Genomic DNA, 19676 nt, shown 5'->3' on the forward strand with positions numbered 1-19676 from the left:
TTCACAAATGCATGGATATTTTAAGACTCATTGGAGGAATGAAGTCTCTCAGTCTTGTTAAAGTAAAGAAAGCCCTTACATTATTTTCCTTATTAGAAACATTTAAGTTAACGTGAGTGTGATTTATTTTTTTTATTTTATTGTACCTATTTTTCAATAAAAAAAAAAAAAAAAAAACCATTCACCCCGGTGTTCACCCCAAGAGGAAAGAGTTATACGGACACCCAAACGATTAAGAAGAAGATTAGATTCATTGATTCAAAGAAAAACATGATACGAATAAAAGTGCTCCGTAGCTTGAGGCTAAGAACACCTATTGACAGATCTCAACACACACACGGTCTCTTAGCTGACAGAAGGTTCCATAAAGGGAGGGGTAAATGAGCGAGAAAAACCTTATGATGATGTCACACATCCACACTCAGGAGGGAGGGGAGGGTGGGAGTAGGTGAAAGGTCACCATCCATCATCTTTAAATTTGAAAGTGTATTATTCATTCTCTATTGTAGATTAAACGTACTATAATGTCAGTACCCACAGCCATGTAACAGACTACCATGTTTTAATAAAGTCCATGAATGTTTCCAAGCAGCATGTCAGCACTAACATTACTCAGCAACATTACACTATGTTTTTACTATATACTGTAAATCTATTCAGCAGGCATTTGAAACCTCAAAAAGTAACAAAGCTTTTTTACCAGATTCCAAGACATCTAACAGTTTAATTAAAGAGAAAGACCCAAAATGTCTCATACCATACTCATTAGTAATCATCAGTCATGTTGGTGTGTGTGTGTAGAGGCAACATGTTGTCACATCTAACTGGTGAATTAAGGGTTAATTTCGACCAAACCAGAGTTGGTGATTGTTGAACATCTTTTTTTGTTTTGTTTCTGTTGACTTCAAATAACACAGATTTTAAAATGATAACATGACTGTTTATTCAAAAGGCGTCTGGTGGATTTGACAACAGCAATTTCAGGCTGTTTCTAGTTAAAGAGAAGAATCTAAGTCTCTGACACAAAGCTCCATCTCTGTTGAGACACCTTCAGTTCTTTCACTTTTCCTTTTGTTGCAGCTTTATGCTAAAATAGTTTAATTAAATGTTTCCCTCATCAGTCTGGACTTGTTACTGTCATCAGTCAGCAGTGAATATAATTTAAGTAGTAGTTTATTTTTGTGGTGGTTTATTGGTCGTTCAGCTACACTCATATTTGCATAGTGATTCAAATAGTGAGATTAAAGCTGCTTGTACTGTTTTTGTGTTAATAATTAAACTAATAAACATGTTGTACAGAGCCTGTTGCTGACGTTCCTGCACTTCCAAGAATACTGGAATATTTTATATTGTTGGTTTGGCCTGTTTGACTTTTCTGTAATATATTTTGTATCATGCATACATTTAACCATTTCATCATTGCTTTACAAAGTAGCTTGAAATACTTTTTCTACGTAATTTAAATTAAAAAACCTAAATTTCTCCCTATAGCTCTGCTGCAGCTCAACTCCTTCCAGTGTGAAGTATTACATATCATATCTCTCAGGCGTGTGTGTGTGTGTGTGTGTGTGTGTGTGTGTGTGCGCGTGCATGCATGCGTGCGTGCATGCATGCATGCATTCATATGCACACGTGCCCATGTGCGCATGCCTTTCCATGTCCAATCAGTTGAATTGACCACAGCTGGACTCCAATCAACATATAGAACAGAGGCACCTGAGTTGAAGTGTCATAGCAAAGGGTTAATGTGATATTTCAGGTTTCTCTTTTTCATACATTATATTGCCCTTAGATTGATGAGGGGAAAAAAATTAACAACTTTAGCACAAAGCTGCAACTTAATCAAAAGTTTCAAGAAGAGTAAAGGGATCTGAATACTTTGTAAACTGGCTGTATGTCATCTTTTCCAACACTAAGTGTTTATATATTTTCTGCTCTGCATGGATGTTAACATGAAACTCGGCCATTAACAGTTTGTTTTTTTCCATGAGGTGATTTTGTTGCTGATGTACAACAGAGATAAAAATGTAATGAAAAGCATGGTAATATCACTCAAAACTTTCATTACATCTATTTACAAACTTACACTTAACACTTTTTTCTAACAATCATCATCAGATGACACAAAATCAAAAATGTCAAATTTTAAAAATGAAAGCTTGATCTCTCCTTTTATTGCACATGTGATGCAAAATATACAAAATGTACACATTATGAAAATAAACTGATTTCATATAAACTATGTAGGCTACACTCTGAGAAAAGAAAACTGAACTGGTCCTTTTAAACAAAAAATACACTGACATTTCTAAGCAATAAAATGTTTACATCAATAATGTAAACTAATACATTCATACAGTAACTAAAAACAAATCCCATCATTTTACAGTCACTCAATATCCTGTCCAACTCATCACACTTAGGTTACAGTTACTGTACAACCAGACATTCAGACGCTTTTTAAATGACAACAACAGAATGCTTTTCTGGAGTTCATTTCAGATGAACTCTGGAGAAAAACGGACAAGAAAGGTCGACACTTCCTGTTTCCCTTAATGTGTCTGACAGAGTTTCTTTTACAGTTCTCCTGTCAACTTTGGAGAGGTTGGTCTTGAGTTTGAGCAATGCTGACACATGTTTTTCACTGTGGATGTAAGAAGAAAGAAAAAAGTAAAACAAATCAATGTTTTATTCCCATAAATGTATTTAAATCATTACAATCACATAAGGACAACATCAGTACATCACCAGGACAACTTTAGGACAACATTGAGACAACATCAGAACAACATCAGGACGACATCTGGCAGACAACCACAGTCCTGACATGTGCAAAGTGAATTTGATGCCACTGACAGGTGACTGCAACCAAACGACACGGACCATACACCTGATTAAACTGACAGATAAAACGCATGTCTCATTGTTTTTAGACATGTAACCCATACAAATTACATATTGTATCTGATGCTGTTTGCAGACTTTATGTAATCATTAATACCCAACAAGGTGTCATTATGGTCACACACCAAAGAAATCATTCATTTATATTTTCAAGCATTTTTCAGAACTCAGTTTTCCTGTTTATACTTGAGGTTTAACGAATACCTGGATCCATCATAACCTGAGCTGCTCCCTCTGTGTTTCTAGCCTCTTTATTTCACTGCAGGACTGTTGTTTGTTTAGCGTGTCACTGACAGGAGCAGCTTCCTGAGGAAACTGAGCTGCAGCGTCTCTGCTTTAAGCTCATATTATCATCTCGCTGTCAGGAAACATCTGAACATATTTCCACTTCCTGTTGGTTCTCAGCTCTGTCTGAAAGTGGGTTTGTTTCTCCTGACCTTAAAGTAGTGTGAACCCCTAATGTTAAGATGCTGTCCTATCCATATTAGGTCAAGGTTAGACTCAGGGTCAGGATCAGAGTCAGGTTTAGGGATAAAAAGTAAGCCTCCTAAGAGGCCATACTATGCACGGGTACAGTTTATATCTTGTATTCTTTCTATCTGAAATTTTATAAAAGTCCTGTTATTCTAAAAAGTTTAAAATATCAAAATATTTAATTAAACCAAAAAACAGAAAAACATTTACACTACCCCAACAAAATACTACGAATTCAAACCAATAGGAAAAAGATTAAGTAAGACAAACCCCAAAATCAACCTGTAATAAACTTCAGATAACAGAAAATGAAGACCAAAACCAAACAATCAAAAATGATAAGGCCACAGGGAGAGGGCAAAGGTCAACCAATGATATGTGAGGTCAAACATATGTCTCAAAATGCACCTCTAGTTAAGTAGCTTCAGGGTCAGGATTAGGGTCATGGTCAATGGACCACTGCACGTCTGTGTGACACCTGTATATGTATTTGTTTTAAACTGTTCAATCTTGTGCACTCTATACACATTTTCCTACAAAACATTAATTCAGCAAAGATTGTACATATTCTGCATAATGGTGAGCCAATAGTCGGTGCATAAACCAGGTATTTGAGAAGGCTGCCATCAAATGACCAAAGTGCCGACGTGACTGAATAAGGCAGTGGTCCAGCTAAGAGGCAGGTTGAGGTGGTGGATGACTCACAGAACACATGACTTTCCCCAGTAGACATGTTCAGAGCCATGCAATCTTTAAAATACGTCCTGACAGTGTGTCTCGTCCTGAAGCTAACCATCATGACTTAATATTAAATACACAGATTTACGTTAAATATATAGAATTTACGTAATTCCTGGGTCGCTGATTCATCAGATATCATACAAACCATCGTACATTGGCTTTAAAATAGTAATAAAAGTTTACCTGAGATCAGGATAAGCAGTTCCCAGTGATGCTACTTGCATCTGAATAGCAGGGACGTCTTGGAGTTTGAGCACTTCTGCGATCTTGATCAGGATTTGCATCAACCAGTCTTGGTCTGATCCCTGTGAGGACAAAGCGGTCACATCACGTCATGCATTGTTTGAACTACAAGCAAAAGTTAATGTTTCATCCAAATAAATTATTGTTTAAAGCTATTTTGTGGTTGACTCACCATTTTGACAAATAAACTGTGCAGATTCTCTGCATTTTCCTTCACGGTCATGTAGGCCTTCAGCTGTCGCTCTTTGTCTTTAAGTCTGACTTGTCCCTTCAGGAGCCTCCTCACATACTCTGCAGTCACCTCAAGGTGCAGCTGACCAACCAGCTTCTGAAATTCATCCAGCCATCAAATCAGAAATCACTGCAACCACTTAATGACTATTAACTTGTTTTAAACTCCTTAAAATTTCCCCTCAATCCTTTAAACTGAGTTTAGAGAACAAAAGCAGTGATTTTACGTGTTTTACTCTGTCAACTATAAAAATCATAAATACACTATTTCTGACAATTTTACAAACTATACCAAAGTGTTTCAAAGCATTTTTCCTCACATCTGAGCAGCCATTGGCTTCCACTCATTTCTTTAACAGTCAGTGAAAACACTGAAGGCGCAGCCTGGTGGGATGCCAGCGTCATTAGACGTCGATATTTGGAGCATAGGTTGTGACGTCACAAACTTTAATGTCACAAGGATCCCACAGATTTTCAGGAACATTGGTTCAAAACATTTTTCCAGAACTTTTCAAAAGCCCATAACAATAACAAAAACAAAAGCAATCTCATTTTTCAAACATCAGTTTCAAACTCATAACATAACATTGACACATATTAGAGCTATGTCATGTTGACACATATTAAACCTATGTCACCTTGACACATATTAGAGTTGTCACATTGACACATATTAATGCTATGCCACATTGACACATATTAGAGCTATGTCATGTTGACACATTAGAGCTATGTCACCTTGACACATCAGAGCTTTGTCACATTGACACATAATGGAGCTATGTCACCTTGACACATTAGAGTTATGCCACATTGACACATTAGAGCTATGTCACATTAACACATAATAGAGCTATGTCACCTTGACACATTAGAGCTATGTCACATTAACACATAATAGAGCTATGTCACATTGACACATTAGAGCTATGTCACATTGACAGATTAGAGTTATGCTACATTAACACATAATAGAGCTATGTCACATTGACACATAATAGAGCTATGTCACCTTGACACATATCAAAGCTATGTCATACATGAAAGATTACTGTAACAATTTCATCAACTACAATAAAATTCCAGGACTCTTCCAAAACTTTCAGTGACTTTTTTGCTAATTCCTTGACTTCCAGTCCTGGAAAATGTGATTGTGAAATTTCATGACTTTTTCAGGTTTTCCATGCCCCTTGGAACCATGAGGTCAGGACAAAGTCTAGTGGTAACATCAGCATGAAGTAGAATGCTGCCAACAGGTGGCGCTGATATTTAGTTTGTTTCAAGTTGTTAAATAACCAAACTCTAATGTCTTCTAAACGTCTCATGCCAACGTCATCTTAAATGTTGAAATAACATTTAGTCCTACAGTACGGAGAACAAAACCATTTAAAACATTTACAAAATATGATAATGTTAACAGCCACAACATTAAGTTCTGACATCATCAGACATTCCAACGCCAGTCCAACGCCTTTCTGACATCATACCAATGTTATCAGTGAGTAAACGTGACTGATTTTATAACCGTATGGAAATAAACTGAAACCAATGACAGTGTACTTTGGAACAAAGGTGTTGGTTGAAGTTTACATGGTTTGTAGTAAAAGAAAGATGCTGCTCAGTTAAATTTAACTGAACTGTGTGTTTTATGGTTTTTATTCCACCTACCTGGTGAGAGGATACAATCGAACCCTGAAGACCCTGAAGCTCGTTTTCAATGCTGACCAGCAGCTTCTCAAACAGGGGCTTATTCAGCCAGTCACTGGTTCCCAGTTTACGGTACTGAGGCTGTGTGGAGGACAAACATGATGCATCAGACAGGAAAGACTCTCATACACAGAAACAGAGAATCTGCAAGACTAAAAAAAATTGCATACATACATACATATATATATATATATATATACAGTACAGGCCAAAAGTTTGGACACACCTTCTCATTCAATGCGTTTTCTTTATTTTCATGACTATTTACATTGTAGATTCTCACTGAAGGCATCAAAACTATGAATGAACACATGTGGAGTTATGTACTTAACAAAAAACGGTGAAATAACTGAAAACATGTTTTATATTCTAGTTTCTTCAAAATAGCCACCCTTTGCTCTGATTACTGCTTTGCACACTCTTGGCATTCTCTCCATGAGCTTCAAGAGGTAGTCACCTGAAATGGTTTCCACTTCACAGGTGTGCCTTATCAGGGTTAATTAGTGGAATTTCTTGCTTTATCAATGGGGTTGGGACCATCAGTTGTGTTGTGCAGAAGTCAGGTTAATACACAGCCGACAGCCCTATTGGACAACTGTTAAAATTCATATTATGGCAAGAACCAATCAGCTAACTAAAGAAAAACCAGTGGCCATCATTACTTTAAGAAATGAAGGTCAGTCAGTCCGGAAAATTGCAAAAACTTTATATGTGTCCCCAAGTGGAGTCACAAAAACCATCAAGTGCTACAACGAAACTGGCACACATGAGGACCGACCCAGGAAAGGAAGACCAAGAGTCACCTCTGCTTCTGAGGATAAGTTCATCCGAGTCACCAGCCTCAGAAATCGCAAGTTAACAGCAGCTCAGATCAGAGAGCAGATGAATGCCACACAGAGTTCTAGCAGCAGACCCATCTCTAGAACAACTGTTAAGAGGAGACTGCGCGAATCAGGCCTTCATGGTCAAATAGCTGCTAGGAAACCACTGCTAAGGAGAGGCAACAAGCAGTAGAGATTTGTTTGGGCCAAGAAACACAAGGAATGGACATTAGACCAGTGGAAATCTGTGCTTTGGTCTGATGAGTCCAAATTTGAGATCTTTGGTTCCAACCGCCGTGTCTTTGTGAGACGCAGAAAAGGTGAACGGATGGATTCCACATGCCTGGTTCCCACTGTGAAGCATGGAGGAGGAGGTGTGATGGTGTGGGGGTGTTTTGCTGGTGACACTGTTGGGGATTTATTCAAAACTGAAGGCACACTGAACCAGCATGGCTACCACAGCATCCTGCAGCGACATGCCATCCCATCCGGTTTGCGTTTAGTTGGACGATCATTTATTTTTCAACAGGACAATGACCCCAAACACACCTCCAGGCTGTGTAAGGGCTATTTGACCAAGAAGGAGAGTGATGGAGTGCTGCGGCAGATGACCTGGCCTCCACAGTCACCGGACCTGAACCCAATCGAGATGGTTTGGGGTGAGCCGGACCGCAGAGTGAAGGCAAAGGGGCCAACAAGTGCTAAACACCTCTGGGAACTCCTTCAAGACTGTTGGAAAACCATTTCAGGTGACTACCTCTTGAAGCTCATCGAGAGAATGCCAAGAGTGTGCAAAGCAGTAATCAGAGCAGATAGATATAGATATATAGGTATATATAGAGAGAGAGAGAGAGAGAGAGAGAGATAGATATACTGTATATGCACAAATTCGGATTTAAACAACTTTGAGGATTGGTTCAAGTTCCAGTTCAATAAAATATTTCTCTGACTTTAATTAACTGATATTTTTCTTTGTTGATGAAATTACTTTTTGTTTTGCAAATTATTTTTTGGTGCTCTTATATTCCTGGCAATCCTGCTTCTTTGATCATGTGTGCTGGATAATTTTATTATGAAAATCTTTGTAATCTTTATTCTGCATTTTTTTAAGACTTTTATAGGCCTACTTGGTGCAAAAATTTCTCCACCTATTAATATTCTATGAATTTCTTTGGCTTTCACTACTTGTTCCTACTTTAACTTTAAAACTGTCTCATAAATTCTCCTTAAAAAACACAGCTGCTCACTATAGTTTTTATTGAATACAGAAGGAAATAATGACTTTGTTGGGGACTATTTTCAGCTGTGGATGAATCCACATTTGGTGTTGTGAGTATTTGTGTCAGTAGGACGGTGTATACATTAAACTACAGTCTGTGTGTGTTTATAACAAGGCAAAACGATGGAGGAAGAGAAGACATCAGGCTTTTTAATACACACACAATATTTTGTAGTTTTTCTCTCTTTTTCATGAGAGTTGTTGATAATAATGAGAAAACTGACTATATAATAAAGTTTAAATAAGCTCACCTTGAGTGCCTCGTGCACAGGTTTTAATAAATATGTGTGAGCAGATCGTTCCATGTCTGCCAAAACATCCAAACAGTTTTTCTGCACGTCCTTTTTGAACAGATGGCTCTTCTTCTCGAGGACATCCCTGCAGACGAACCACAGACGTCAGATTGTGATCTTTTTTAATTTTAATATGGTCAGACCTCAGTCTCGCATCACAAAATGCCTACATATCACAAACTGCAACCTACCTGAACTGTTCAAAACAGCCGAGGTTCGCTTTGATGATTGGCTGGCTGTTGGGTTTGTTTTGCTTGATGACATCATTTTGGAAAATCTTGAACCTGCACGAGTTGAAAGACAGAAATTCTCACTTTAACAGTGTTTTGTTGTTGAGTAAAAAATGAATGCCTTTTAAAAGATAAAAAATCCTCAGTGTTGTTACCTCTGCATTAAATCTTCCAGTTCACTCGTTAAGTTTTGAGCCTTATGCAGATCTCCAACAACTTTTTCAGCTGAAGTCACCATACCGTTGATGAGCTGAAGACAGAGGGAGCACACAGGTCAGTGACATCAACTTAGACCACAGAGAGTCATGGGAGTGGATTTTCACTCCATCCCTGAAGAGTGACTCCTGTCTCATCCCCTCTCATCCCATCCCCTCTCATTCTGTCTCAACCCGTCCCCGTTCTTGTGTTGTGTTTTTAGAAAATGTATAAACTTCTGTGCAAAGGACTCCCTAATGTACCGATCTGCACCACTTCACATCGTCAGGACAGCGTACCTGAGCAGGTAGAGTACAGAGTACCTGAGCAGGTAGAGAGCAGCGCACCTCTGTAAAGTGCAGAGAAGCTGCAGATTCAGATGTTGCCTTGTTGAAACTGTACCTGAATGATGTCATAGGCCACATGACTGACAAAGCAGCCTTCCTCTCTCGTCGGTTCCTCTCCGTTGTTCCACTTTTGCTTTGCTTCCTCCAGGACGTGTCCGATGTACTTCATCAGCTCTTCCTGAATGCACACAACATGTGGCTGTCATTTATAAACTATAACATTACATATTACACAGATTTGACATACATGTGAGAAGTTGCAACAGTGACAAAATCCTGAAACTGAAACAGTACTGATGCTTCAGGTATTGTTGGAGCCATGCCAGCAGGAGGTTAGACATGTAAATATTCTCCTGACAGAAAACATTAGCGGTCGATCAGACAAAAAGGATCATTCTCAACAATTTCCTGAATCTACACCTTTAATTCTTTTGAAAATTACTGCCTAGTGCTGGTGATTGAGTTTAGGTCAAGAGGCCACACATGACATTAAGATTCAGCCACTGGGCACGTGAATATACACAACACATTTCATGCTAATCTGACCTGTGGTTGCTGAGATATCTCACTGTGGACCGACTGTAAGTGTTGGACATCCTGTTTGACCAACAAACATCAGGACCGTTCAACTACTGTTTGTCTTAAAATAGTCGAAACAGACCTGAAACTAAATAAAGGTCAGGTCACAGTTTCAATAAAGCTACCAAATTACAACTGTAAAACAAAGCAGGCAGTAGCTTAGCTCACCTGTTGTTTGTTCAGGTATTGATCCTCCAGAGGTTTCAATAACTGTTCAGGCAGCAGCTTTCCCAATGCTTCAACATCAATCTCACTGGCCAGCTCTGGTTTCTGCAGGATTCTGACAGAGACAGCAGATATCACAACTTTCATAAACATCTCCAGACATTATAATCTGAAATCAGCTTGTTGTCCCACTTAAGTTTCAACATTTCAAAACAAGGACACACAGCAACTTGTTATTGACAAGACATGAAAATCAGGGTGTGACTGTAAAACCTGGTTTGTCTTTTTGCTGAGTTGCATTAGATGAGTTTTGTAATTCACTGCTGGTGCAGAGCTGCAAGATCTGTACCACTCCTGCAACTGGTGTTTTACACAACTTTAGCCCCAGACAGTGAAAGCGATTCTTCCTCATTTATTTAACTGATTTCACATGAGAAAACTTTTTTTTTATAAAGGCCTCACTCGATTTCCACAAACATCCAGAACACAGTGAAATAAACTAATAAACTACAGGCAGAGTCTCTGCAGATAAATACTCCTACACACACTGATGGCAATGATTAAGAAGGATTACCTCTGATTAAGTTTATGTTTGTAGTGAAATCCAGATCAGTAAAACTTTAAGGCCAAAACTACACAAGGAGAAATTTATAATACTTTTAAATGTTGTGTTCATTTCTAAATCACATCGTCTCCACCAAACATTCAACACTAAACAGAAAGTCCAACTCAGTCCGGCTACAGTGGTACACAACCAACCTTAAAACAAATCAATGTCTATTTGAACCCCCCTTCCCCTTATCTGGACGTTCTGGCAATATTTGTCTCCAAATTGAATTAAAGCAGGATAAGCTTAAAATGGAAATACTGACTTAAAATACAAGTTCCTGAAAGGTGTACTTGAATAAATTTGTTGAGAAATCTTTGGATTGGTAGACGGAGAATGGACGGACGGACATCCATACTGACATATTAAGTGTCTGCTGTTACCAGGACAGAAATACACCAATACAGAAATAGACATGAATTGAATTGAAGTACTTACTGTGGATAATACTCGTTGACCCAGCGCAGAAGGAAAGTGCAGTCCTTGTCCTCCAGACCAAAGTCTGCAATCTTCCTGAGTCTTGCACTGAGAGTCTGGTGGTACAACCTGCCGTATAAATTACAGATGTCCAGCTGAGGAGGGTAGCAGCTCTTCACCACGTCCACCACAAACAACAGGTCCTCCTTCAGCCGCCTGCCCATGCTGTGAATGTCTGCCTGGATCGTAGACTGGTCCACCTGGTCAGCAGGGGGCGTCAGGGGGTTGTCCATATCCATGCGCTCCTCTACCAAGTTGCAAAGGGTTGAGTCATGGAGCTTCTTCCAGCCACTAGGCCTCCAGGCCGGAGTAGTCTGATCTCTCTGTGTCCACAGCTGGTCCTGGTCATCCTCCTGCTTCACGGCCTTCACAGCAGACGTCAGAACCTCCAAACTGACCTCGCCCAGGCTGAGAGATAGTCTGAGAGTCTGCAGTACGAGGTCCTCCAGGACCCTGCGGTCTGTAGCAAGCTTCTTCACTTCTTCTTCATGATGAGTCAGTGCCTCCTCCTCCTCCTCCTCCTTCCTTATATCCCCAAACAGACATTCCTCTCTCTGTATCAGGAGCTGGCTGGCTTCACACAAACTTTTTACCTCAAGCATCTGCTCAAAAGTGACGATCACTGACGGAGAAACATTTCAGAGGTTTATAGTAAATCAGAGAAATCCAGATTATATTTAAAGCTTCAACAATTCTTTTTTTATTATGGATGACTCTGCAGTGTTCTGACTAAAACTGCAACTTCAAAATATCCAAAACTCACTCATATTTAGTTTAAGAAAAGAAAGTAGATCCTCATTACTCAAATGTTTGTCTCTTTTCTCTTGTTATACAACTTAAATCAAATAATAATTTCAGCTCTGACAGCAGTCATCATGGTGTCATAACTTTATTTCTACATCACTGATCTGTTATCTGCTGATTATAGCGATGCAGCTTCACTGACCAGTTTGAGGAATCTGTTCGCTCGGTGAGTAGTGTCCATCGGTGGTGGTGGTGGTGGTGGTGGTGGTGTTGACACCTGCCTGACGTCTGGGGTTTCTCCTGAAGTTAAACCCTGGAAGAAAGTTCCACCTGAAGCCTTCCGTCTCTGTCAACATCATTATCCGAGAGGAGAGACGAGACCAACAGTCTGAGAGATCCTTTGAAAAATCTACTTGGACACAAAAACATATGTCAAATGTTTGTTAATCAAAATAAAAACAAGAGCAAAAAAGAAAAAAAACAGGACACGAGAATTAAAGTCAACAAAAATACAGACATAACATTCACTGTAACTGTGAAAACAAGATGCTTTTTAAAAAAATCCTCAAACATCAGACTTATCAGTGATTGAATAAGTTAATCAGAAACTTTCTAAGGACTATCATAATTCTTTGTTTCAGCTGCAACTCACCCTGATAATCTGTCTGTTTTGTTAGAAACTCTACAGCTGCTCTGAGCTGGGGAGGTCTTTAAACAGCAACAGGACGACAGGCTCTGCCCACTGATGATGTAAATGAGTGGTGGAAAGTCCACACACACACACACACACACACACACACAGGCTGGAATATTTCTAGAGCGCTGAGGCAACACCGCCCTCCTCTCAACTTTTAGGAGTCAAATATCTCAACAGTGAGTTCATGGATTATTGTGAAACTTTGGAAAGACGTTCATGTTTCCCACAGGATGAGTCCTACCTACACACACAGCGCCACCAGCAGGTCAAACAATACATGTTCCTTGAACTAATGATCCTGCAGACACAGTTTTGTTTTCAGGTGTCGAGCTGCACCTGATCGAACACTGATGGAGCTGAGGTGGAGCCACAGACTGTAAAGTAGTGACTGTCTGAGCGGGTGGAGCAGCAGAGCAGAGGATCGATGGGGATATGACCGAAAAGCTGAGGACACTGTGAGCAAACAATCTGTCAATCAGAGTCACTTTGGGCTTCATATTTCAGCCCTGAAGGTTGATGCTTGGTTTTAGAGGAGCTGTCAAGGTCACATGTCTGTCCTGGCCAAAAAAAAAAAAACTGAGATAGATTTAATTCTTAAAAACTTCCCTCCAAAGTTTCTTTTAACTGTTACAGAGGAGAAAACATCCTGACTGGAAACAGGACACAGCAGGTGATTAAAACTGACCGTCAGTGATTTCAGAGTCATCACAGCGTGAACTCACACGATAAACTCATCGTGACCGACTGTGAAATTCAGCTGAAAAAAAACTTTAAAATCAGTCATTCTATTTTTATTCTATTTGTATTTTGTGTTCAGTTTTTTATTTGTTTAATAAAAGATTGTTGGAAATATTTTTTCTTTATTTTATTAAAAGCTATTTGCTGTATTTTTTGTGCCTTGGATATTGTATTTATTGTTATTGTAACATAATTGTTGTGATATTTAACAGCATTATTGCATATTTTTCTCATATTGTGCTACTGCACAGACGATATTAACAAAGACATCACCCACCCAGCAGCCACAGCTGGTTCACCCTGCTGCTGTCCAGCCAGCAACGTACCTCCAGACATTAACGCAGCGTCTTCAACTCGACCTCATTCAGCACCGTCCAACATTCACAGACGACAGACAACTTAGTTTTAAACAAGCCTCAGTCCCACTAACATATGTATGAGTATGTTCTGTGTGTGTGTAGCATGACAGGGTGCAACTTACATTTCATTGTGTAAGCATGAGTAAAACAACAAATAAATGAATGTATTTATTATTTGACTGTTTATATTTAATATTTTAACCAAATATTTAGACCCTCAACTCTTTTCACATTCTGTGCTTGACACTTTTTATAAGCTAAAATATCTCATTCACATTTATGAAAAGATTTCATTACATTTTATTTATTTTATTGTTATTTTATTTAGATCGGATAAGGAGTGTTTGACCTTGTGTTGTGTCTTCAGATTTTCAGCAGGATGTTTAGAGACTTGTCCTGAAGACATTCGAATGTCGGCTGTGAGCTCCTGTCATCATCAGTCATACAGTTAAATCTTCTTCACCTCAGTCAGGGACGCTGTCTGAATGTGTCTTTAGTTTGTCTCTGATAATCTGCTCTGGAAAACATCACGCTGTAGCCACACTTCACTTCTTAAAACATCTTAATACAAATAACCCCGATCAAAGTGCCACATGTAGTTCAGACCCTGCTGATGACAGGTTTTCTTACCTGGTGCTCTGCAGGATCTGCAAGCGAAACAGCAGCGAAGCGTCAGACACATGGTGCTCACAGGTGTATCCACTTCCTCCGACTGAACACATATGCTGAGTGACAGATGTCAGGATGTTGGTTAAATCATACGGTGAGAAAGTTCGCTCTGCTTTCCATTTATGATTGTTTCCTGTGAGAGCTCACAATTATGATGTGAGAATGGTTTCAAAATACCATGCAGTTTAAAACTCACACTGTGAGGAAGGTGTTTTAAACATATAGAAACAATTATTGATCCCTACATACAGACACATCATTCATCACTGAGTTCCTTTTTCTATGAAATGAACTTAAGCTTTTTGTCCTGGCTTATTTATTAAACCATCAAAAATTTGGTCATTGATTATCCTCCAAATCAATATACTTTGACCTTTCAAAGCACCTTACAAAGCTGAATGTGGTTCACTTCATAAACTGCCCTGAAATAAATCAGTTCACACATCTGTAGAAAACAGAGAAGTTTGAGTTTTAAATTTAAAATCTGGCCACAACAACTTTTATTTTTAATCATGTTAATCAGTGATTGATAGATATAAAGAGTTGTTAACGGAACACGCAGCACACTTCAGTTTAAAACTGTTGTTACTCAAACTGCAGAACAAAAGATTTCATCTGATCTGATCGATGACATTATTGATTAAAGTCATGGCTCTTGCAGAGTTCTCCAGGAACGACTCTGTTAACTCTAACCCTGAAGTGACATAGTTTATGAGGTGACTGTGTCATAAAGGGGGGATGAGGGGATGGTGGAAGGTGTGACACCTGAGACACCCGCCAACCTGCAGACTGTGGATCAACACCGACAACACTAACATACACACTGTGTGTGTGTGTGTGTGTGTGTGTGTCTTAGCGTGGTTACACAGAAACAAACAACTCAACCACCAGGGTGCATTTCTGTGTTTCTGTGTGTGTGTCCTTAAACAGTGATTTGTTTTCACTCCATGAATCTAAGTGGCTACAATAAAAGGCCACTCTGAAATGTGCAGTTTTATCGCACAGCACAATGCCACAGATGTCGCAAGTTTTGAGGGAGCGTGCAATTGGCATGCTGATTGCAGGAATGTCCACCAGAGCTGTTGCCCGTGAATTTAATGTTCATTTCTCTACCATAAGCTGTCTCCAAAGGCGTTTCAGACAATTTGGCAGTACATCCAACCGGCCTCACAACCACAGACCACGTGTAACCACATCAGCCCAGGACCTCCACATCCACCCAGCCAACCGGACAGCTGCTGCAACAATTGGTTTGCATAACCAAAGAATTTCTGCACAAACTGTCAGAAACCGTCTCAGGGAAGCTCATCTGCATGCTTGTAGTCCTCATCGGGGTCTCGACCTGACTGCAGTTCGTCATCGTAACCAACTTGAGTGGGCAAATGCTCACATTCGATGGTGTCTGGCACGTTGGAGAGGTGTTCTCTTCATGGATGAATCCCAGTTTTCACTGTTCAGGGCAGATGGCAGACAGCATGTGAGGCGTCGTGTGGGGGGGCGGTTTGCTGATGTCAACGCTGTGGATCGAGTGGCCCATGGTGGCGGTGGGGTTATGGTATGGGCAGGCGTATGTTATGGACAACGAACACAGGTGCATTTTATTGATGGCATTTTGAATGCACAGAGATATGGTGATGAGATCCTGAGGCCCATTGTTGTGCCATTCATCCACGACCATCACCTCATGTTGCAGCATGATAATGCACGGCCCCATGTTGCAAGGATCTGTACACAATTCCTGGAAGCTGAAAACATCCCAGTTCTTGCATGGCCAGCATACTCACCGGACATGTCACCCATTGAGCATGTTTGGGATGCTCTGGATCGGCGTATACGACAGCATGTTCCAGTTCCCGCCAATATCCAGCAACTTGGCGCAGCCATTGAAGAGGAGTGGACCAACATTCCACAGGCCACAATCAACAACCTGATCAACTCTATGTGAAGGAGATGTGTCGCACTGCATGAGGCAAATGGTGGTCACACCAGATAATGACTGGTTTTCTGACCCCCCCAGACCCCCCCAATGAAGCAAAACTGAACATTACATTACATTGGAGGCGAATGACTCTTTTTCGGGGCGTAACGAATGACGTAACTAGCTGTCCACGCTAAAACTGCCCTCCTCCCTTTACGCCTCCTATAAAACCATTCTGTCCGCAGTTATCAAACTGATAGCGAGTAGGTTGGATCAGAGCAGAGAGAGTAGTAGAGCAGAGAGAATAGCTAGTAATTTGTCAAATTGTATTGTTAGCATAGTGTATTTTAGTGTAGGTTTACAGTTAGTAGTGTGTTTATAGTATTTAGGTTCGTTGGTCAAGGAGAGGCGCCGAGGCTCGGGAGTACATGTGCGGGGCGGCGAGGGAGGGAAGGGTGGATGGATGCGGTGGGCTGCTGTGCGGTGAGCCCAGGCTCCCAGAGAGGGATAAAATAAGTCAGAGTGTGGAGAAGGGGACCAGCTGAGCTCCGGCCGCCTTCCCTTCTGCCCGTGGGTCACAGTTAGTGGGGGGGGGTTTCCAAGCCACCATCGGCACAATGAAAGCCCTCTCTCCTCTCCCCGCAGCGAGGGACAATCTTCACTCTGCCCCCTTCCTCAGCCACTCGCCTGTCTCAGAATCTGAGCCTGTTCAACGGATGATGATATTATTGTTGTATCAGAAACTTGGCTTGGTAAGTCAGTTCAAGATAAAGATATCAGTATAAAGGGGTATACTGTACATCACTGCGATCTCCTCAGGAAAGGAGGCGGAATCGCTGTATACGCAAAAAACAAATTTCATATTAGTCTTTTATCCTCAGTGTCCATCTGCAAGCAATTTGAACTGCTGGCTTTAAAACTTGATCTTGCTCAGAGTCAATTTATTAATATTATTGGATGCTACAGGCCACCCTCTGCTAGTGCTGAAGCCCTAACCTCATTAGCACATTATTTGTCTAATTTCAACTCAAATGAGCTACTGCTAGTGGGGGACCTGAACTGCGACTGGTTGACTTAAGCATCAGATAACCTCAAATTGGTGTGTGAGTCTTTTAATCTGACTCAACTTCTTGAGGCAGCAACATGTCCAGATTTTAAATGTCTTGAGAAGTCATCATTACTTGATTTGATCTTGACAAATGCTCCACATAAATACTCTGATATAGGCATTTTTGCAAATGATCTCAGTGATCATTGTGTCATTACAACTGTCAAGCAGCCTAAAGCCAAGCCCCGACTGCTTATCAAAAGAGACCTTAAATGTTTTTGTGAGCAAGCTTTTTTTTCATGATCTGTATAATTTTGATTGGAGCAGACTTAATCTTATTGGTGAAGTGGAACTGGCCTGGAAATTCTTTTCTGATGGTTTCCTGAATATTTTGAACAAACATGCTCCTTTTTACAAATTGCGAGTAAAAGGTCGCAGGAATCCCTGGTTTTCTCCTGAGCTAAATAGTCTCCTTCGAGATACAAACAACGCATGGGCTAGAGCAAGACTGATTATTATATATGTATATATAACATTATGTAATGACTGTATCATTATATATGTGTATATAACATTATGTAATGACTGTATCATTATATATGTGTATATAACATTATGTAATGACTGTATCATTATGTAGGCTATGTATAACATTATGTGATAACTATCATTATATACGTATATATAACATTATGTAATGACTGTATCATTATGTAGGCTATGTATAACATTATGTGATAACTATCATTATATATGTATATATATATAACATTATGTGTAACATTACAAGCATGAGATTTGTACACTTATAGCCAAAGACATTCTGATAATAATTGGATATGGAGCCATCTTGAATTGTCAATATGGCATCCATGGTAGCCATTTTTCAAAATGGCCAGCAACAAACATTTTTCTTATGTATGATGGATATAATTTGATTTTGAGGACACAATTTCTTAAATTTATTTACTACACCATTATGAATCGCCTTTTGATATAGTGTCACAGCCCATCAATGCATGGAACATTGGTAGAAAACTTGCTTTCTTAGGCCCTAGCCCTACTGCAAGACATGGGCTGCAAGGTACCGAAAGATTTCTGGCTAAATGTGGAATGAAGATCTCTTGGGTCACTGAAGGTCTTTACAGAAGTTACTTTTAGCATCTGAATGATGGCTGCCCCATCTACAATAGTGCGGGGGATCTTGGGATTCTCAGATTACTCACTATGAACATGTTCCAGGCATCTCGCGCGGGCACATATTCAGGTGCTGCTATCTAACTACATCTAAATGTGCAAATTACAATATTAATTAGATGTGGGGCTAAAATTAGACAGCATTTAGGAAACTAAAATACACTACTACTAAACAATGACTAGAACCAGTACATTGATTACTGACTACAAAAAGCATGGCATTATAAAGCAGCTTGTATTTAGCTGACACTGAATCCCATGCTCAGTTTCACAGCAGTGGAATTGCCAGTGTGCCCTGGCTGTGTTTTGACATCCGCCATTGGAATTAAATAATTGAATGAAATAAGGTTCATATTGAATTGTGAGATTATGTTACATTAGTACTTTATTATGTAGCATATATGTTACATGAGCATGTTGTTATGTAGCAGATGTGTTACGTTAGTACATTATGTAGCAGATACGTTACAATAGTATGTTGTTATATGACAGATACATTACGTTAATCCATTGTTACATAGCAGATATGTTATATGAGTACGTTGTTATATAGCAGATACATTACATTAATCCATTGTTACATAGCAGATATGTTATATGAGTACGTTGTTATATAGCAGATACATTACATTAATCCATGGTTATATAGCAGATATGCTACATTAGTATGTTATTTTTTTAGCAGATCCACTGAAACTTGTCATGGTTTGGATCATTATTGTGTTTGGGGGAACTTTCCAGATAGAAAATACGGCGATGTGTTGGTAAAAGCTGATCGGTGTTGTTGTTTGTTGGTGTTGAACCGCAATGTGCTACTTGGCAGATATCTCAGCTGTCACACCATCCCCTCCCTCTCCTGACAACACAGCTCATAAACTACATCACTTCACAAAAGCTTGTATGTATGGAACATGTTCACGGTTTACAGAGATGTAGAGTGGCAACATTTTCTTCAGGTTACTGGGCTGAATTTTGAAGATTACAGTTTTTAAATGTGAGTACTAAAATATTTA

The 19676-nt window shown here is 39.7% G+C and overlaps 1 protein-coding gene across 2 annotated transcripts; it reads right to left on the reverse strand.

Moving 5' to 3' along the window:
- Window positions 1–2138: 2138 nt before the first annotated feature.
- On the reverse strand, window positions 2139–14543 carry LOC125901099 (tumor necrosis factor alpha-induced protein 2-like). Of its 2 annotated transcripts, none has more exons than XM_049596496.1 (12): window positions 14462–14543; window positions 12240–12446; window positions 11255–11915; window positions 10213–10324; window positions 9521–9643; window positions 9079–9173; window positions 8885–8977; window positions 8652–8778; window positions 6262–6381; window positions 4535–4690; window positions 4303–4424; window positions 2139–2644 (listed from the first exon to the last, which is right to left on the reverse strand). In XM_049596496.1, exons 1-12 carry the CDS (start codon window positions 14511–14513, stop codon window positions 2494–2496), a joined length of 2019 nt encoding a protein of 672 aa, XP_049452453.1. In that variant the 5' UTR covers window positions 14514–14543; the 3' UTR covers window positions 2139–2493. The 2 variants fall into 2 exon arrangements, with proteins under 2 accessions (XP_049452453.1, XP_049452454.1); XM_049596497.1 differs by lacking the exon at window positions 14462–14543 and adding an exon at window positions 12690–12821.
- Window positions 14544–19676: the final 5133 nt, after the last annotated feature.

The sequence above is a fragment of the Epinephelus fuscoguttatus genome, linkage group LG14 (genome assembly GCF_011397635.1).
Source record: "Epinephelus fuscoguttatus linkage group LG14, E.fuscoguttatus.final_Chr_v1".
Classification (NCBI taxonomy): domain Eukaryota; kingdom Metazoa; phylum Chordata; class Actinopteri; order Perciformes; family Serranidae; genus Epinephelus; species Epinephelus fuscoguttatus.

Bases quoted from the DNA above. Each gene is read 5' to 3' on its own strand.
- LOC125901099 (XM_049596496.1), bottom strand. From the start codon at position 14,513: ATGTGTCTGACGCTTCGCTGCTGTTTCGCTTGCAGATCCTGCAGAGCA. The intron at 9,174-9,520 runs GTACAGTTTCAA...CTCTGTCTTCAG, and splicing joins TGGCCTATGACATCATTCAG to CTCATCAACGGTATGGTGAC. The intron at 2,645-4,302 runs GTAAACTTTTAT...TTACATCCACAG, and splicing joins ACTGCTTATCCTGATCTCAG to TGAAAAACATGTGTCAGCAT.